Source organism: Arachis ipaensis, chromosome B10, assembly GCF_059453495.1.
Source record: "Arachis ipaensis isolate K30076 ecotype BB chromosome B10, ASM5945349v1, whole genome shotgun sequence".
Lineage (NCBI taxonomy): Eukaryota > Viridiplantae > Streptophyta > Magnoliopsida > Fabales > Fabaceae > Arachis > Arachis ipaensis.
Genome location: NC_142435.1, coordinates 10,947,712 through 10,965,617, shown reverse-complemented (window position 1 = coordinate 10,965,617; position 17,906 = coordinate 10,947,712). Strand labels below are relative to the sequence as shown.

General features: G+C 37.9%; 3 protein-coding genes across 5 annotated transcripts; all 3 read right to left on the bottom strand.

The window, feature by feature from the left end:
* Positions 1-250: 250 nt before the first annotated feature.
* Positions 251-8,102, bottom strand: LOC107622955 (phosphatidylserine decarboxylase proenzyme 2). Of its 3 annotated transcripts, XM_016325037.3 has the most exons (23): positions 7,903-8,102; positions 7,536-7,800; positions 7,376-7,455; positions 7,207-7,231; positions 6,801-6,860; positions 6,568-6,636; positions 6,420-6,476; positions 6,044-6,136; positions 5,914-5,964; positions 5,455-5,538; positions 4,988-5,079; positions 4,547-4,702; positions 4,259-4,343; positions 3,701-3,812; positions 3,024-3,124; positions 2,746-2,793; positions 2,281-2,427; positions 1,823-1,918; positions 1,649-1,723; positions 1,467-1,559; positions 1,073-1,159; positions 754-804; positions 251-616 (listed from the first exon to the last, which is right to left on the bottom strand). In XM_016325037.3, exons 2-23 carry the CDS (start codon positions 7,767-7,769, stop codon positions 512-514), a joined length of 2,001 nt encoding a protein of 666 aa, XP_016180523.1. In that variant the 5' UTR covers positions 7,770-7,800; positions 7,903-8,102; the 3' UTR covers positions 251-511. The 3 variants fall into 3 exon arrangements, with proteins under 3 accessions (XP_016180523.1, XP_088361854.1, XP_016180524.1); XM_088505728.1 differs by lacking the exon at positions 6,420-6,476; XM_016325038.3 differs by lacking the exons at positions 6,420-6,476; positions 7,903-8,102 and having other exon boundaries at positions 7,536-7,895.
* A 180-nt stretch (positions 8,103-8,282) lies between these two features.
* On the bottom strand, positions 8,283-13,867 carry LOC148579138 (uncharacterized). Its single transcript, XM_088505059.1, has 5 exons — positions 12,374-13,867; positions 10,546-12,050; positions 9,411-10,338; positions 9,245-9,331; positions 8,283-9,143 (listed from the first exon to the last, which is right to left on the bottom strand). The coding sequence occupies exons 1-5, from the start codon at positions 13,865-13,867 to the stop codon at positions 8,283-8,285; spliced, it is 4,875 nt and encodes a 1,624-aa protein (XP_088361185.1).
* Positions 13,868-14,394: 527 nt separating this feature from the next.
* On the bottom strand, positions 14,395-15,276 carry LOC148579137 (uncharacterized). Its single transcript, XM_088488844.1, has 2 exons — positions 15,019-15,276; positions 14,395-14,907 (listed from the first exon to the last, which is right to left on the bottom strand). The coding sequence occupies exons 1-2, from the start codon at positions 15,274-15,276 to the stop codon at positions 14,395-14,397; spliced, it is 771 nt and encodes a 256-aa protein (XP_088344970.1).
* Positions 15,277-17,906: the final 2,630 nt, after the last annotated feature.

The following is a 17,906-nucleotide window of genomic DNA, read 5'->3' as shown; positions in this document are numbered from 1 at the left end:
TTTGTTAAAAAAATTTAATATTTATACTAACCAAATAATAGCAAAAAATACTAAAAATTATTAGCCCCAAAAAATTTCTCTTTATTTTAAACTCAAAAGATACCTCTTATCTTCTTTCCATTCATCTCTCTTTCCAATTCGCGAAACCAAACATTGGAAAGACAATGATACAGGTTAACTGCCAGTCGATACCACCAGTGATCGGTTTATAAATCATTCAATTGTTGAAGTGAAACAATAGATTCTTGAATTGCGCGAGAGAAACACGTGTAAAATTCTTTATACATTATTGGTTGTTCGATGTTCATTTGCTTTACTAAGCTGAAACTGCAAGCAATGATTTTGTATCACGCTTAGCTAAACCTATATTTTATTATACAGATAAAATTAGCTAGAGTTACGGCTGAAAGAGGTTGAAATACGTCTGTGCTTTACAAAATAGCAATGACATGGTTATTGGTTAGAAGAGAATGGTACACAAATTGAAAATTCCAAGTTGGTCAACCAGATTTCAAGACGATTTCGTAGAGATGCCCAATCTCATCCCCACACAAACCAAGGTTTCTAGTGATCTGCTGCTATTTGCTAGAAGATCTTCATCAATTGCTATTGAGTTCTGCAGAGCACAAATCAAAACAAAATGGACCTCACCCCATGCATAATTTGCATGTATTCATATAATTAAAATCTTCAAGCTAAGACAATATCCAGAACAAAAAGAACATAAGAAGTATAACCGATTGTAATACCAACCTTTTCGAAAACACAAATTACAGTGCTTCCACCAAAGGAGAAATATCCAAACTGTATATTAAGCAAATAAATGTTGATTAGAAGCAAAAACAACATCAGTGTTTATATAGCTTCTAAATGTTAAGTGTAACAATCCTATTAATTCAAAATCCCACTCATCATGTTATGTGTAATATCCACAATATTCAAGGACCATTTAATAGATGCAAGTGAAATTTCAAATAAAAAAAGTTTTTGACACAACAGTCAAAAATCTAATTTATCATTTCTCAAGCAACAGAAAAATTGGGAGATCAGTAATAAACTGTAACTTGCAAACCTCATCTCCCTTCTTGACATAATCACCCTTTTTCCTTGTAAAAGTAATGCTGCCGACCATAGTAGCTCCTATTGCAACAAATGCCACCTGAATCCAAATCATATATTACTCCCAGGTTAAAAAAAAAACACTAAATATCAGGCGCGCAGCTATGGGATAACTTTGTTACAAAAAAACATGTAGTTTCAATCCTAGGATGATGGCTATTTATAAATTGTTCAAGGTAAGAAATGTAAGCCTTTACATTTTTGCAATCCAGCCAATGGTGAAATAACAAATTGGACTTGTTATCCACAAAGTAATATTCTCCAATAAATTCACGTGGCAGAATTTTGAGCAGGACCTAGTTATGAACTCAGGCATTTGTAAATTAAAATTGATAGGGATGACAAACCTTTCCAAAATCTACAGTAGAAATTATTGAAACAACTCGCTTATTCTCCGTGAATACATTACAGTACTTGCTATTTACAGCAATTGGATTGACCTAAAAAAAAACACTAATGACAATCAGCACCAAGAAAAGTAGAAAACATAAATGTAAAAAATGATTCTCCTTAGGTCATCTTCTCATACCGTATATAAGCATCCAGGGATGTCAACAAATTGCTCAATAGTTCCTGATACTGGAACATGGAAACGGTGATAATCCTGCAATAAAGAAGCATTCAAATAAAAATTTGCAATCAAATTACTTGCAAAATTAAAGTGAATTTGAAAGAAATAAGACACAAAGAAAGCAACAAATACCTGTGGTGCCAAACGGAATATTACCAAAGTTCCATCAACAAAAGCATTGGAACACATTTCTTTCCCCAAAAGACCTTGAACTGAAAACTTTCGACCCTAAAAGGAACAATCAAGAACCATAAATATACACAATTTAAGTTGAAAGAATTAAACGATAGAATATATTCCAATTTTCAAGGAACATAAACTCTTCAAAATTAAGGGGGAAGTTGAAATATAGAATGTCATAAAGAAATGGTAGTAGATATACTAATAGTTACCTGAAAAGTGTATTCATCATGCATCACTTGATAATGTGTAAAAACCAAATGGTTTCATATGTTTTATTTCAGAATTGACTAATTAATATGCCTAAAAAAAATCTGTTGGCAGATTTTCAATGTGAATATCTACATAAAAGAAGTGTTGATTCGAGACCAGGAACCTTCGATAAACAAGAGAAGTAACAAACGAAGTACCTTAATCCAAAATCTTGAACTGTCATCAACTGTTTTAAATGCCATTAGACGGCAATCAGCAGCACATACAGCAATGTTATCACATTCTGGAGAGGAAATTGGTCTTGAACCGGGCTTTAACTCTCTAATGAAAAACTCATTGAATGTCTGCTCAGAAAAAAGAAAAAAAAATGGTAATCTTCCAACTGCTTGTATACAACCAAACCTTTAGTACCCAGTTCAATGGAGAGAGATTTTTTTCAGTTCTAGGAGCAAGTTCTAGCAGGATCAATAGAGATATATATTCTACTAGCAGATAATAGATATCATATGGGCCTTTTTATATTTCAGGTCCCCTTTCTACCCAAATTTTGTCCTATTAACTTACAGAAATCTCATTAACAACTAACAGGCTCAAGAGAAGTTCAGGAGCAACTTTGCATCAATAACAAATGAATTAAAACTCTTTCAGAAGTTTTAGCCCACCTTAAAGTGTTCCAGTGGATACTTGACTTCAGCCAAATTGATTTGACCCTACAATAATAGTCACATTTTATATTAAGGGTTAATTATAGACACACAAGTTAAGAACATAAAGAACTAAAGTAAAACTGTAACTAGAACTAAAGTGAAACAAGGGGGCACCTCAATAAAGAGAAAATTTCATTGAAACTCCCAATCAAGGGACACCATATAACTACAGACATACATTTTCCTATGACATGCCAACATCAAATTGTTTCATAAAAGAAGCAATTTCCAACCTTATAAGATTCAACAAACTTGGGTATATCAGCAGCGGATTCAGGTGAATCCATTCGTGCTCCCTGCTTTTCGGAAATGCTTTGCAAGAGCTCCTTAACCCCTGCGCGTAAGATGTCCACCAATGGAGAATACAATATTAAGAAAACCCAATACATAAAGCAGATCTGATATAACGTGACCCATGGTGCTAGAAGTATGCAGAATACTTCTAATTGTAAAAAACTCTGATACTTTTTATTACTCCTAATCTATTGGTATTTGGCACAAAATCAACTTAAATGTCAATGACAAAAAAACAAACACAAAAGAGGAAAAGAAGTATCTACAAGATCCATATCTGTATGATGACTTTCAACCATCAAAATCATAATACGTTCTACTAACAACAACACTTCGGAAGATATAAGCTTTAAGGCCCAAAACAATGCGCAATGACTGGTTAAGTCACGTGAATTTATATCCTCTAAAGTGAGGAAGTTGGTAAAGTGATAAAGTGAGGGGTTAATCACCATTGAATTTGAAACTTCCAAGAAATGTGTGCCCCACTATCTTAATTTAAAAGTGATTAACTCCTCACTTTACTACTTTACCAACTTCCTCACTTTACAGGATCTTGATCCAAGTTACATAAATAAAGAAATTCTTTTGAACTAAAAGGTTTGAGGTTATCTCATACCTACATCCATTAAGCCAAGGCCTACTTTTGACTGATAAATAGCTCTCATAGACAAAACAATTTTTTTGTCAATTATTTCTTCAACAAGCCTTTGAGACTTCCGATCATATACCTGATACCAAAAATAAGATAAATAAATAAGAATTTTAAAGGGAGAACAGATACAATTTAAGACTAAAATCCCAGTAAATTTTTTTTTTAATATCAAATTCTCTTAGAAACATTCATGATTCTCTACTTGAATGACGTTATTGAGTCAATACTATTCAAATTCTCATGCATTTGAAAAAATTGGCATGCATGACAAAAATTGATGCTTGATAAAAGAGTGAGAAGGATGCAACGATTGATGTATCTAGCAAATGAGCATGGAAGCCTTTCTTCAAATTATTATAGTTATGTGGCTAACTCAGACATTAGAAATGTGGAGAACGGATTTTCCAAGAGGTTCCGCACATCCTGGTATAACTATAAAACATACATGAATCTATGATGTATCATATAAATCTCATTAGATTGTTAAAATAAAGAGACAAAAAGGGATAGAAAATGGCATACCAGGATATGGGAAGCACTAGATCCAGATCGAATACCAACATCATAGGATGAGAAATGGGCCCATTCACTCAGTTTGAAGAACCACCTAAATAAATAAATAATAAGTGAAGTTTCTTATTTGATTGACGAGCTCGTTTCTTATTTTATTGATTAACAATCATAAATGCATAGCCAGATTCCTTTTATGTCACACTAAAAAAATTGATATGTAATCCATTAGGTCAATAATGATCATGCTCTGGTATCCTGTCTCTCAAAGTCTAAACTAGTAGCAATGTAGAAGATTACCCATATGAAGCTTGCTTATCAGTCAAGAATCCTCCAGTCATCACCTGATTTCCAGTCCCTTCGTCAAAACAGAGTGTTAAGTGAATCATGCTGTTCAACTGGTCGGAAATATTAAGAACCTCACCACAAACAGGACAGCAATTCAACAGTGGTTCCCTGCAAATACCAGCAGCTAGTTAAGTTAATAAAAATCAAACAAAAGTAATTGGACAACAGTTTGAAAAACAAGTTCCTAATCCAAGTGCATTCATTGTTGACGATTTTTTTAGACTGAACTAATAGTTTAGATTGAGTGGTTAATTAAATCATTCAAAAATAATACATCATCAGCAATACAAATGAAAAGCTGGAAATATTTAACACAACATATGATAGCTGAAGACGACAATAGGTTTAAAAAACCAAAGCTTTTACTCTCTTTGCATCAAGATTAGTCATTACTTTTCTTGTTGAAATGTAAGAAGGGCAGCCAATTCATCCATGCTAACAACACCATCTCCATTCTTGTCAGCTGCTTTGAACAACTCCTCTTTCTGTTGAGAAAGAAATTGTACCGGTGAAGCAATGAAACAAATATATACAAAACTAGAAATTGTATTGGTTCAAGATTTATTATTTGAACCGTGAGGTTCAGACCTTCTATGATGAAGAATTGGGCTTGGGTATAGCCAACAACACAATAACAAAGCCTTATCTCACTATGCGGGATCAGCTTAGGCTTGGATATAACCATGAAAGCAAATTTCAATTGTTTGAATTCAAGGTTCAAAGTTTAAACTTTCGTTAGTTAATCCCAAGAGAAGATAAGAAAATCATACTCCAAATCCAAATTTGGGTATACAAGCAAATGAAAGATAATTCAGCAAGCTCAAAATTATTGAGAAAAAAAAATAGGTGTAGGCCTGTACCTTGCTGGTTGCTAATTGATTGCCAAAAGCATCGATTAGATCAGAAAATTCAGACAGTGAAAGCATCCCATCTTCATTGAAGTCCTGCCAACAGCATAATGTCTCAGGTTGATAATACTAAATGAGATAATTATATTTAAATTATCAAAACAATTGTGAATTACATATTGCACTTTCTATGACGTATATAATTCAAAGATTATTCTATCATATATATGTTCAACTTATATGGAGTTCCTTTCAGTTTTATAGAGCCTCAAACAGAGAAAAGGAATCACCAAGAAGAAACTGGAATAGTCACATTAATATCTACTAGCAATTGGTACAATGTTGTATGAAATCAGCACTCTCATGTAGCAATAGGATGATTAACTACTACTTCTGATAACCTCATATGTCAGTTATTCAGGCCCACACTAGACACAGGTTATCAGAATGCAAAGGAAATATCAAACTTACCACTATAGATAAGATGCGTCTTACAAAACCTTTCTCCGTCTCAATTGGGTCCTGTTAGGTTTTATTCATAATTGTTAGAAATCTTTGTCATACTTAAATTAACAACAGTATACACATTTACGTCATATACCTCTATAGAACATGAAATAGAAATGCTGCCAACCACTTTTCCTGGAACTGATGGATCTAAAAGGTTGATGATCTCAGTGTCAGAATCAGAATCCTGCATTGCCAAGTCATCGGCATCAAAGTTTAGAAAATGGATAATGCTTAAGGGTGTGTTCATGAGTTTGATCTAGAATGAGAAGGGAAGTAAGAGAGGTTTATAGGGTTTTAACCCTCACCCCTATCCAAAAGTTTTGTTGTTTCAAAGGGAAAGCCATTTAAAGGGTATTATTAATCTCTCAACCCCCACCCATCCTAAAACAAATACCCTGATTTTATAATTTCCCCCAAATCTTTTTTCCTTGGGGAATAAGATAAAACTATCTAAACCCTCCCATTACACTTCTTTTCCCCTTGATGCCTTTTCCTCCCTTTTCAGCATAACTTGTGCGTATACCCTAAAGAGCACATAAAGTAGCTGGTAAATGAATAGATCCAACTACACACAATTAAAAAAATTATATATGAAAATAAATCAAGTTTCCTCACCTGGGTCAGAAATTCAAGCAGATCAATCTCACAGTATCCAACAAGAGTATTGCTGGACAATTTATTGGTCTGCATGAGAAAAAAAAATTAAAGTTAGATGCAGTATTTAAACTTAATTTCCTTCTAGCACATAGAGATTGACAAACACTTCTTCTCTTGAAATGAAGCAGAAAGGCATCCCAGATGTAAAGCATAATTAAATAAAGAAAACTAAAACGGTTCTTATAGCATACCTCGTAAACTGAGATTCTTGCAACATGTGGTCCATTCTGTTCCAAAAGAAGTTTCTTTTCCTGGGAAAGAGAATATCAGTCTCAGAGAAGAAACACTGCCCTATAGTAAAAGTAATTGAATAAACTAATATCACAGCAAACTAAACTCAAGTTCCTATAGTAAAAGGAATGATGAATGAAAGCAAAGCATGTCCACCTTTTTTGTGGTCACCCATAATGCCTGAACTTTTAAAGCATGGTTGTAGATACTTACATAAGTAGCATTAATCTCCAACACAGTAACGTAAGTTCCTAAAGTACTTCTTAGTTACATGAGGCGCATAAACATGAAAGCACATATACACAGCATGGTAGCACCAACTCAAAAGGAAATTAAAAAGAAGAATAACAGTTGAAGAGTACTCACAGAATTCCAAACAGGCTTGTCTGTACTGCACCATCATGGAAAAAAACACAGAATGAATACATAAACGGACTACATTTTTTTTAATTCCTAAAACAAAGGCAGAAAGTAGAAAGAACATCTTCTTCAAAGAGTTACGATAGTGAAAAGAATATGAATATTAGTTGATTACTTGTCGGAGGTCTTAGTACGGAATGTCTGTTCTCCGAGTGAAAGGCATGCAATCCATTTGTCCTTGAACTGCATCTCCGCCTACACAACCACAATAACTGTAAATTTCAGCTGAATTACAGAGAGAGAGAGAGAGAGAGAGAGAGAGAGAGAGAGATTACGCGGAGTAAGGTAAAGAGGGCGATTCCGGCGAAGTTGTCGGCGGAGATGAGTTTCTGTGAGGAAGAAGATCCTTTGCCGTTGCCGTTGCCGTTGCCGTTAGCGTTACCGTTAGAGTTAGCGGTGCGGTGGCGAATATAGTGGCCGATGTGAAGACGCTGCTTGAAGCGAGCTCGACGGGAGGCTTTCTTTTCCGTTACGGAAGAAGACGACAGTTTGGAGTCTCCGTGACCCATTCTGGCGTTTCAGAATTCAGAGCTTTGGAAACTGAGAAATGAAATGATGATTTACTACTAATTATGATTAAATGGGAATTTGGAACCCAAAATCACCCGTTAACTTTATTATTAATGGAGCTACTGTTATTACTTTTATGTTAATTAGAGTGAGTAGTAAATAGTAATCAACTAATCCATTGACGTGGTTTGATGCTGATGCGAGCGGCTGACGAGAAACAAAAGAGGGTGATGAATATTCAATTCAAAATTCACTACTTTGTGCCTAATCTTTTTTTCCCATTTTCCATCATTCATCAACACGCACAAAATGATTCCTTTCAGTTTTTTGTTGTTTTCGCCCCACCAATTTTTTGTTGTTTTCGCCCCACCAATATACACTCGCTTTTTATTCCCAACAAATTCAGTTATTAACATTTTCCTAATTTTAAGGGAAAAGTCCATTTCATTTTTTTTTTTGTGACTGAAATAAATTAAACAAAGAAAAACAAAAGAAACAAAACAAGGAACTGCTTAAATAGAGGGACAGTCCCGTTTAAGACTACTCTTAAACTCCTCCCAAGGTGAAAGAAGCTCCACATGCGAAAGTTGTAACTTCATCGCCATCTTTGCCATAGTATCTGCCACCGTGTTTGCATCTCTCATAATCAAACGAAAGTCAACACGCCAATTCCAATGCATGATATCTCTTATTTTGAGCACCAGTAGATCAATAAACCCAAAACCATCTTGAGTAACAAGATTAAATGCTTCCACACAATCCGTCTCACAAATAACATCTCGTTGACCCACATCCCAAGCTAAAAGATATCCTCTCCAAATAGCAAACAATTCTCCTTGAAGAATACTATTACTCTCAATCATTCCCAAACACCCCCTTTGCCAGCTCCCATTACAATCTCTAATAACACAAGCAAAACCAACACTATCACCCGAACCAAAATAACTAGCATCACAATTAATCTTAAAAGTACCAATGGATGGGGGATTCCAAAAACCATTTAGAGTAGAGGGAAGGGACATACGTTGTAATTCAAAAATATTTCTAAGCTCCTTTTCTGAAGTTAATGCCAGACAAATGACTTTTTCCGGAGGCCAAGTTTCATGGGGATTAAAGATGTCGTTATTCCTTGCTCGCCATATCCACCAAAGTCCCGAAAAGAACTTGAATGGGTGTTCTCTGCTATGATACAAGAACCAGTTCTTCAAATCCAAAGGATGACAAGGAATATCCAACCTTTGCCAGACAAGCTGAGCTTTTGGACAATCCCGAATACAATGTATAACCGATTCCTGGCTAGAAAGACATCTTGGACACCTATCCGATGACGACATCCCTCTTCTAAAGCGAAAACTTGCAGTAGGAAGAGCCTCCTTAAGACACAACCAAGCCAAAAACTTATGCTTTTCCGAAACAAGCTGACGCCAAAGCCAAAGCCAATTCTCCCTCTCCTCCCAACCAAACAGCTGCTTACACAACCACAAGTAACCATTGCGTGAGTCATAGACTTTGGCAGCAGACCCACTCCAATACCAACCCACTTCCGGACCTGCTTGTTCATCTGGATTGTAAGAGAGAATATTATCTTTCAGATTTTGAGATAAAGGAGAATAAAGAGTATCCAAATGCCACCTACCAACCGACCAAATATCCTGTATCCGGAGATTCGAATCAGAAATGTGGACATAATCCATCTCATTAGATAACCGTCCTTCTCTCCTCCAGCTAGAAAACCAAAAATTCTGGTTCAAATCTCCAATACACCAAGCAAACCCATCCTTCAACACTTTCCAAGCCTTGCAAAGACACCTCCAAATGGGAGAGTCCTTGTTCTTAGGATAACTAAAACAGTCATATAGAGATGATCGGTATTTGGCATCCAATAATTGGACCCATAACTTGTTTGGCTGCTGGAAAAAAGTCCAAACTAGCTTCCCAAGAAGAGCAATATTTACACAATAAGGATCTCTAATCCCCAAACCTCCATATTTTTTTGGAGTAACCAGTACCTTCCAACTAACAAGATTCAATCCTCTTCCATCAACTTGTCCTTTCCAAAGAAAATTCCTCATCATAGACTCCAATTTACTAATGATTCCTTTGGGAAAAATAGAGACCTGCATCTGGTACGTGGGAATAGCAGCGGCAACAGAATTAACCAAGCAGAGTCTACCAGCCCGATTGAGTAAACTCCCTTTCCAGCTTGCTAGCCTACTCCGAATCTTATCCAAGACACCATTGAAAGCTGAACGAGTCACTCTAGAATGGCTAAGGGTAACTCCAAGATACTTGCCCAAATCCTGGACAAATCTGATAGAGGATACCCCAGTGAAAACCTCTTTCCTTGTTGCAGAGACATTCTTGGAGCAAAGCGCTTTAGACTTCTCCACATTAATCTTCATCCCAGATGCTTTGCAAAAAGTCTCTAAAACCAACATCACATTTTGCACTTGTCTCTTTGTAGCTTTACAGAATAGAAGCAAGTCATCCGCAAACATTAAATGGGATATTCTTGGTCCCCCTCTAGAAATAGCAACCGGCTCCCACAAGCCCAAATCAACCTGATGACTAATAAAGCATGCCAGTCGCTCCATACACAACACAAAAAGATAGGGTGACATAGGGTCTCCTTGTCTAAGACCTCGGCTAGGAGTAAAGCCATTCAGACGACTCCCATTCCAAAGAATAGATAAGGAAGAAGCAGTGACACAATTCATAATCAAATTAAGTGTAGGAATAGGAAAACCAAAGCTCTTAAGGGTATGAGCTAAAAACCTCCAGTCAACTCTGTCATAAGCTTTCTCCAGATCAATATTAAAGGCCAGTGTGCCTTTCTTTGATTTAGTCTTCTTCATAAAGTGGAGGACTTCTTGAGCAATAATGATGTTGTCAGGAGTTCCTCGTCCCGGAATAAATCCTCCTTGAAGCGGGCCAACAATCTCCGCAAGATGAGGACGAAGCCTATTAACAAGGACCTTCGTGATGATCTTGTAAACTACATTGCAGAGACTAATCGGCCTGAAATCTTTCATAGATACCGGTGATTCAACCTTTGGAATGAGAACCAGTAAAGTCTCCAACATTCTCGGATCAAGAGTAACACCGGAGAATGCCTGCTTAACCATCTTCCAAACATCAAGACCAATGATCTCCCAATATTCTTTGAAGAAGAAAGCTTGAAACCCATCCGGACCTGGAGCTTTAAAAGAGTTCATGTGAAAAACAGCTGTTTTGACTTCCTCCATAGTAACTGGTGCCGTAAGATTATTGCAAGCTTCCTCATTCAGAGAAGGAAGAGGCACATCACCAAGGCAACCCAAATCAACATCATCCAAATGACAGAATAAGCTTTTATAGAAAGACTCTGCTTCTTGACTCAGAACCTCTGGATCAGTTTCCCACACTCCATCCTTGAGAAAAAGGCCATGAATCTTATTATGCTTCCTTCGCGCAAGAGTTTGAATATGAAAGAATCTTGTATTCCTATCCCCGAACCTTACCCACTGCTCTCTGGACTTTTGGAACCATAGGAGCTCTTCTTGCACTAGAGTATTATTATAATCATCAAGCAACTGTTGCTCTTTCTGACGCAAATAAATACTATCCACCACTTCCAAACGCTTTTGTAAATAATTAATCTGCTGCTCTAATTCACATTTCTTAACAAAAATGTTACCAAATACCTTCGAGTTAAACTCTAGTGAATTCTTCTGTACTTCTGAAAGCTTGCCATGAATTCCTCTATTACCAGACCACCATGACTGGTTCACAATATCTTTATACCCAGGATGAGTAGCCCAAGCAGCAACAAATCGGAAAGGTCGATTCCCTTTAGGCTGAGGACGACCTTTACAACGCACCAGAATAGGGCAATGATCAGACTGAAGCCTATTTAAAACTTCTGCATAAGCCTCTGGAAAGATAGATAACCAACTACTATTTATACAGACTCGATCAAGCTTTTTTGCCACATCAACATAATTTTTCACCCTCCTGTACCAAGAAAACTGCCTCCCGATAGTCTTCAGATCAAACAAACCACTATCCCCTAATGAAGTAGCAAACATGTCTGCTCTTTGATGAGAAAATTGACAGCCTTTAGATTCATGAGAAAATTTGACTTCATTAAAATCACCAAGAACAATCCAAGGTCCTTGAAAAACCATGGATTGTGCAACAAGATAATCCCAAAGGAGAACCCTTTTATTAAATTGAGGACTGCCATAAATACCACTACACCTCCAAATTAAATTATCAAAGTGAACCTCAACAGTAACACCCTGATCAAAAGCATCAATGAACTTACAACAAACACCCTTCATAGAGGATAGAAACCAAATACCTCCCTTATGCCCCTGTGCCTCTACTATACCAACAGAGTGATACCCCAACCTTTCCCAAAATAATTTTAAATGCTGAAAAGGGGAGTGAGTTTCAACCACAATAAAGAAAACAGGTCTAAATTTCCTAACAAGTTCCTTACAATGCACCCGGGCTAACTTATTAGAAGCACCCCTAATATTCCAAACAATCATATTTAAACTATCCATAAATAATAGGGACAGAATAAATAAGAACATAAACTCTAAACAGAATCACCAACCTCAATAGGTGGTTTGTCCTGCGGTACTGGCACACTCTGATCCTCAATAATTGTCACCTTTGGACCCCCTGACACTGCACTTGCCATGCTTCCATCTACTAAGGCTTCCTCCGTTGTGCCACCATTTTTATCAACTGGCGAGTTCTGCAAGGAGGAAGGCCGAGGACGCTTCCGTAGAGAAATTCCACGACGTGCAGGAGTTCTGCGCGATGGAGATGGCGCAATTTCATGTTTTTCTTGCTTCCCCATCCTAATGCCAGTTGATTTGCCTCCATCACCATGCAAATTGGGCCTTGGAACCCTTCTCGAACCAAACTTGTGCTGCTTTCCATCTTGGTCCTTCAAACCTGATGACTGGCCCATTGTAAATTTTTTCTTACGCAGCACTTGTTGCCAGCCCTCTCCATCATCCATGCATGCCTCATTAACAAGACCATCAGGCACGTGAGGAGCCAATGATTCCGTAACCACATCCTTCCCTTTAACAACTCCTAATTTCTCACCCAAATCACGAGCTTCTGATTCAGCCTCTTTTTGAATCTCATGATTGTTGTGTGGCACTAGTGTTGGGGCTTCATTATTTTTTCCATCACCAAAGGAATTTATGTTTCCTTCCAAGGACTCCTTCTCCATGCATAACGATTTATCATGCCCATACCGTGCACAAGTAGCACAAATCAACTGTAAACTCTCGTACTCCACTTCATAAGTCACACCCTCCACTATAATATGTTTGATTACAGGCAACTCAAGATTAATTTGAACACAAGCTCGGGCATATTTTCCTCTTTCTGCGAGCTTAGTAGCCAAATCTACTTTCACCGGAGTCCCAATTGCAGAAGCAATTCGCAGCATTGCTTGTTCCTGGTAGCACCAAATTGGAAGTCCCGAGACTCGAATCCATACCAGCGTTGATCCAAAGGATTTTTCGCATGGCCTAAAATCCACATCCCATGGTTTTACTGCAACATAGTGACCGTCTATCAACCACGGGCCACCAAGAATGACTTTCTCACGATCTCCAGCAATATCAAATTTAACCAAAAAATATCCAAATCCCACATCCAACAAATCAAATCCTCCTTTGATGCGCCATACTATCCGGAGCTTATGCATGAGAGCCGTGTAGCCATAATACTTATCCAGCACCTTGATCACGATGGCTTCCTTATAAGGTTCAGCTAGACAGCTCTTTGCCTCCTTGGTAAAACTGACACTTGGTGGACGAGAATCACCCTGCTTACCTGTCACCGTCGCGATACCATCCCCAGATAAAGACCCTACTAATGCAAAAGCCTTGGACTTTTCTGCACCAATGACTTTATCTCTAAAAGAGACCTTGGATGGCTTTCCTAACCCCTCTCGAGAAGAACCCTCTTTAACACCGGATACACACCCACCCACGCTCTCCCCCTTATCTCTTCCGATGGCATGGCCATCTTCCTCACCGTGTTTCACCCTCAACCGCTCGCTCCCGCTTTCTCCTTCTCTCATTCTCTTTGAGTACGGAGTACGTACTCTTTCTCTGCTAGGTTTTTTTTTTTTTTTTTTTTTAAACGTTGATTAATTGGTCAGATACAAAGTCCATTTCATTTCATCCTTTGTTTATGACTTTATGTGTAGCCTACTATTTAATTCTTTTAACAAAAGGGTGAAACTAATATTACACCTCATTCAATTACTAGTTCTCTAATTCTCGCTCATTGATGATAATAATAAGAATTGTATATATTAGTAAATTGATCAGCAATGCAATTAACTTGAAAAATCGAACTGACGTTGTTGTTGATAATTTGTTATGATGTGTGAGAAAAAACACAATTAGATAAATCAACTCCCACTAGATATATTGCATGAAGTCAAATTAAATATAGGATGCTATAATTTTATTTATTTACTTATTTTTTTTTAAATAAAGTAGCTCAACACAATAGAGTGGAACAAATTTAAAGAAAAAAAAAACGATCAACACCTAGAACAATACAACTTAAAAACTCTCTATGTCATCTCCGGCATAGCCATCAACAACACAAAGAGCGCACACCTTTCCACTCTTCATTGCTAAGGAAGGTCATATTGATGATTTCTTCGACACCTTTGCTTTCATTCTGAAATATCCTCCTATTCCGTTCCATCCAAATGTTCCAGATGATCGCACAGAAACATCTCAATCGCTGCTTTCGTTCCTCCTTTCTACGCGGCTCTTCCGTCCAACTTAGGAAGTGGTCCTTCATTAATTCCGGAAGAAACCATAGTCGGCCAAACACAGATAACCAAGCATTCCACACCTTCCAGGCATAAACGCATCCAAGGAACAAGTGATGGACCTGCTCAACATCCCTGTTGCATAAGACACACCGCGTATCATCCTGGTTGAGAATCCCAATCCTACTTAGCCTTTCCTTCGTGTTCACCCTGCCTATCAAAACAAACCAGGTGAAGAGCTCTACTTTTGGTGGAACTAGACCTTTCCAGATGGAGTTAGTGAAGCTGTAACTGGTAATATCCTCCCCAAGCATTCCCTCTTGTAGCACCTGCACAAAGGAGTTAGTCGAAAAAAATACCAAGTTTATCATATTTCCACACCACTCTATCCTCCCTAGTATTTACTATCCTCACAGGTCGCAAAGTCTCGTGCAACTGACCCAGGAGCCCCAACTCCCACTGGAAGAGCTCTCGCCTCCATAGGAAGTTCCAAACCCATTCCAGCCCATCCCAGAACCCACACTCCCAATAAAAGAACCACACTGGTTTGAAACAGAGAAGAGACGGGGGAACCGATCTTTCAAGGCACCAGACTGTAGCCAAACATCCTCCCAAAATCGAGTCTGACGACCATCACCAACCTCCATGGAAAGACCTGTAATCATCTTTTCTCTTAAAAGTGGATCTGTTATCTGCATCTGGCATATATCCTTCTAAGGGCCTCCTCTGATAGGTAACACCTGAGTGGAGAGTAACTCATCCGGTTTCAGATTATTACAGGAACAAACAACCTTTTTCTACAATGGGCACTCTTCCTTAGCAAATCTCCACCACCACTTAAACATGAGGATATATTCTAACTCCATACTAGAGCAACCTTTTCCTTTATCATAAATTTTTTTAATTAAGAAAAACGAAGAGAATAATGCACCTATATTTAAAAATCCTCTATTTGATATTATTAAATGAACCTGCTTTAAGAAAATAAATAAATTACTTTGATACGATTCTTTCACTTTGAGTATAATAGGTATATAAATTTATTTTGTTTATTGATAAAAGATTAAATTACAACTGAATGAAATAACCATCTTTTTTTAATTTTTTTTTTGTCTATAGTTTAGTATAGGAATCTCCTTTATACATACTAATAATTAAAGATATATACGTAAAAGTATGAGCATGACAAAGAAAAAGAGACCAACACTCAAAATTCCAATCATAATTATATGAGTTGTAAAAAAAAAAAAATTGTGTACAGTTGTAAAATATATTTATTATAACTTCAAAGGTTTTTTTTTTTTTGTCAAAATACTTGTTTATTGTTCTAAAATTTCAGCTTTTTTTTTCGGTAACCGCAAAAAAAAAAAAAAAAAAAACGCAAACAAAAGAAGAAGAAAGAAAGAAAGAAACACTAAGAGGCAGAAGCAGAATACAACTGCATTTCAGTTTTTTTTTTGGTCAGTTTAATTTTCATAAACATCTTCTTTTTATAGTTCTTGACTTTTTAGTAAAAAGTTCAGCTTCGTATTTTATTTTATTTGTTAACAAACTTTGTATTTACTATTGGCTAATTCTGTAGTGTCTATTATTTGATGTTTAATTTTTGTTAAATTTACTTTTTTTTATAGAAAAATTCAAATATTTAAAATTTATTAATTTTTAAACTTAAAAAACAATGTTCGTTATGTTTCATACCAATGTATAATGTATGATAAGCCCAATAATAACATAGTCGACCATACAACTAGCCCATTAATACAACTGACACGTTAACCGAAAACAAACAACAGAAAAAAAAAAAAAAGCTCCGTACCTTCTTAAAGTTGAACAAATATAAATTTTGAAACTCATGTCAAATATACTTTAAAATGATGTAAGTTAATTATTTAAAATTTAATTTTAAAAAATATTTTATATTTAGATAAAATACGCAAAGAAATTTATTTCATATGTTAAAAGTGCATAATAAAATATATCATGTAATAATACATTAGAAATGATTATTTATCTTCTAATTTTCAAAAAGTACCAGAGCAATTAACAATTAAATTTTTTTATAGAAATATACTACTTTAAATAGTTAAAAAAAAATAAGTTTTTATATGTGTTCCGGCTCAACTCAGCTGATCCATTGCCCGAACCCGACATACCGGACGACCCGCCGGCATCATACGACCCGAACTAGGAGGCGGCCCGAATGTCGCCACCTCTCTCGCGAGGTATTTGACAGCTGGGGAGGAAGCTTCTTGGAACGTGGGACTGCTCCTGTGGGACCTGTCCTAACGCAGACTATATAAGGGGAGGGTCCTACCCCTTCCCAGAGTTACGTCCACATATCCTTTATCCTAACTGCCGCCTTTGTACGGACACTGACTAGAGCGTCGGAGTCCCTTTGCAGGTGGCATCCCCCATCTTCACTCCACATCATCAACTCGGGAGGACCTCAAGCTCCGACCTTCTCCTCTACACACTGGTCCTGAAGGTCCAGATGCATGAAGGTGATCCGAATCTAGTTTTCCCATCATCCCTGAGCATTTAGCACACCCGACCCATTTGATACACGAGCAACCGAACATTGGCACCATCTGTGGGGACCGCTGGCATCAATGGATTTCCTGTTGGGGCCGGTTGAAGGGCAAGAAGGAGGCGAGGTGCGCGAGGAAGAGGGCGCTCATCGGACGAGCAGGCCAGCCTCCCTAGCGTCCTCTCGCGACCGTACGAGATCCTCCTCTCGCAGGAACGAACCCCCCCTCCCACTCTCGCGAAGGGCGTCCCTTCGGAGGGACGGGAGGCGACAGTGCGAGAATCATGCAGGAACTACACCACCGGGTGCAAAACCTCGAGAGGGAGCTCGCAGCCAGGGACCGTTACCGACCTAGCCTGAATCCCCCTCACACCCGATCTCCTCCACCAAAGCTGGAGCCCCGGGGAAGAAGTCCCCAGAGAAACGAACATGCCAGGCGTAGAACGGTCACTCGGTCTCCCCTGGCCCACGCTGAGTTAGAAGGGCGAGGCGAGTGCAGGGAAGTCCAAGAAGACGACGAGACCCCATAATCTACACTCGGCCCTTCGCGACTCATGCTGAGGCGGGGGACCGAGAAGAGAGCAGAGAGAGGCCGAAAAGGCGGCGAAACCCTATAATCATAGGAGCAACCCCTTTCCACCACTCCATTCTCGAGGTCCGGCTGCCGAAACACTTCGACAAGCCAACAGACATGAGATATGATGGAACTCAGGACCCTCAGGAACACCTAACGGCCTTTGAGGCCAGGATGAACTTGGAGGGTGTGGCCGACGAGGTGAGGTGTCGCGCTTTCCCTGTAAC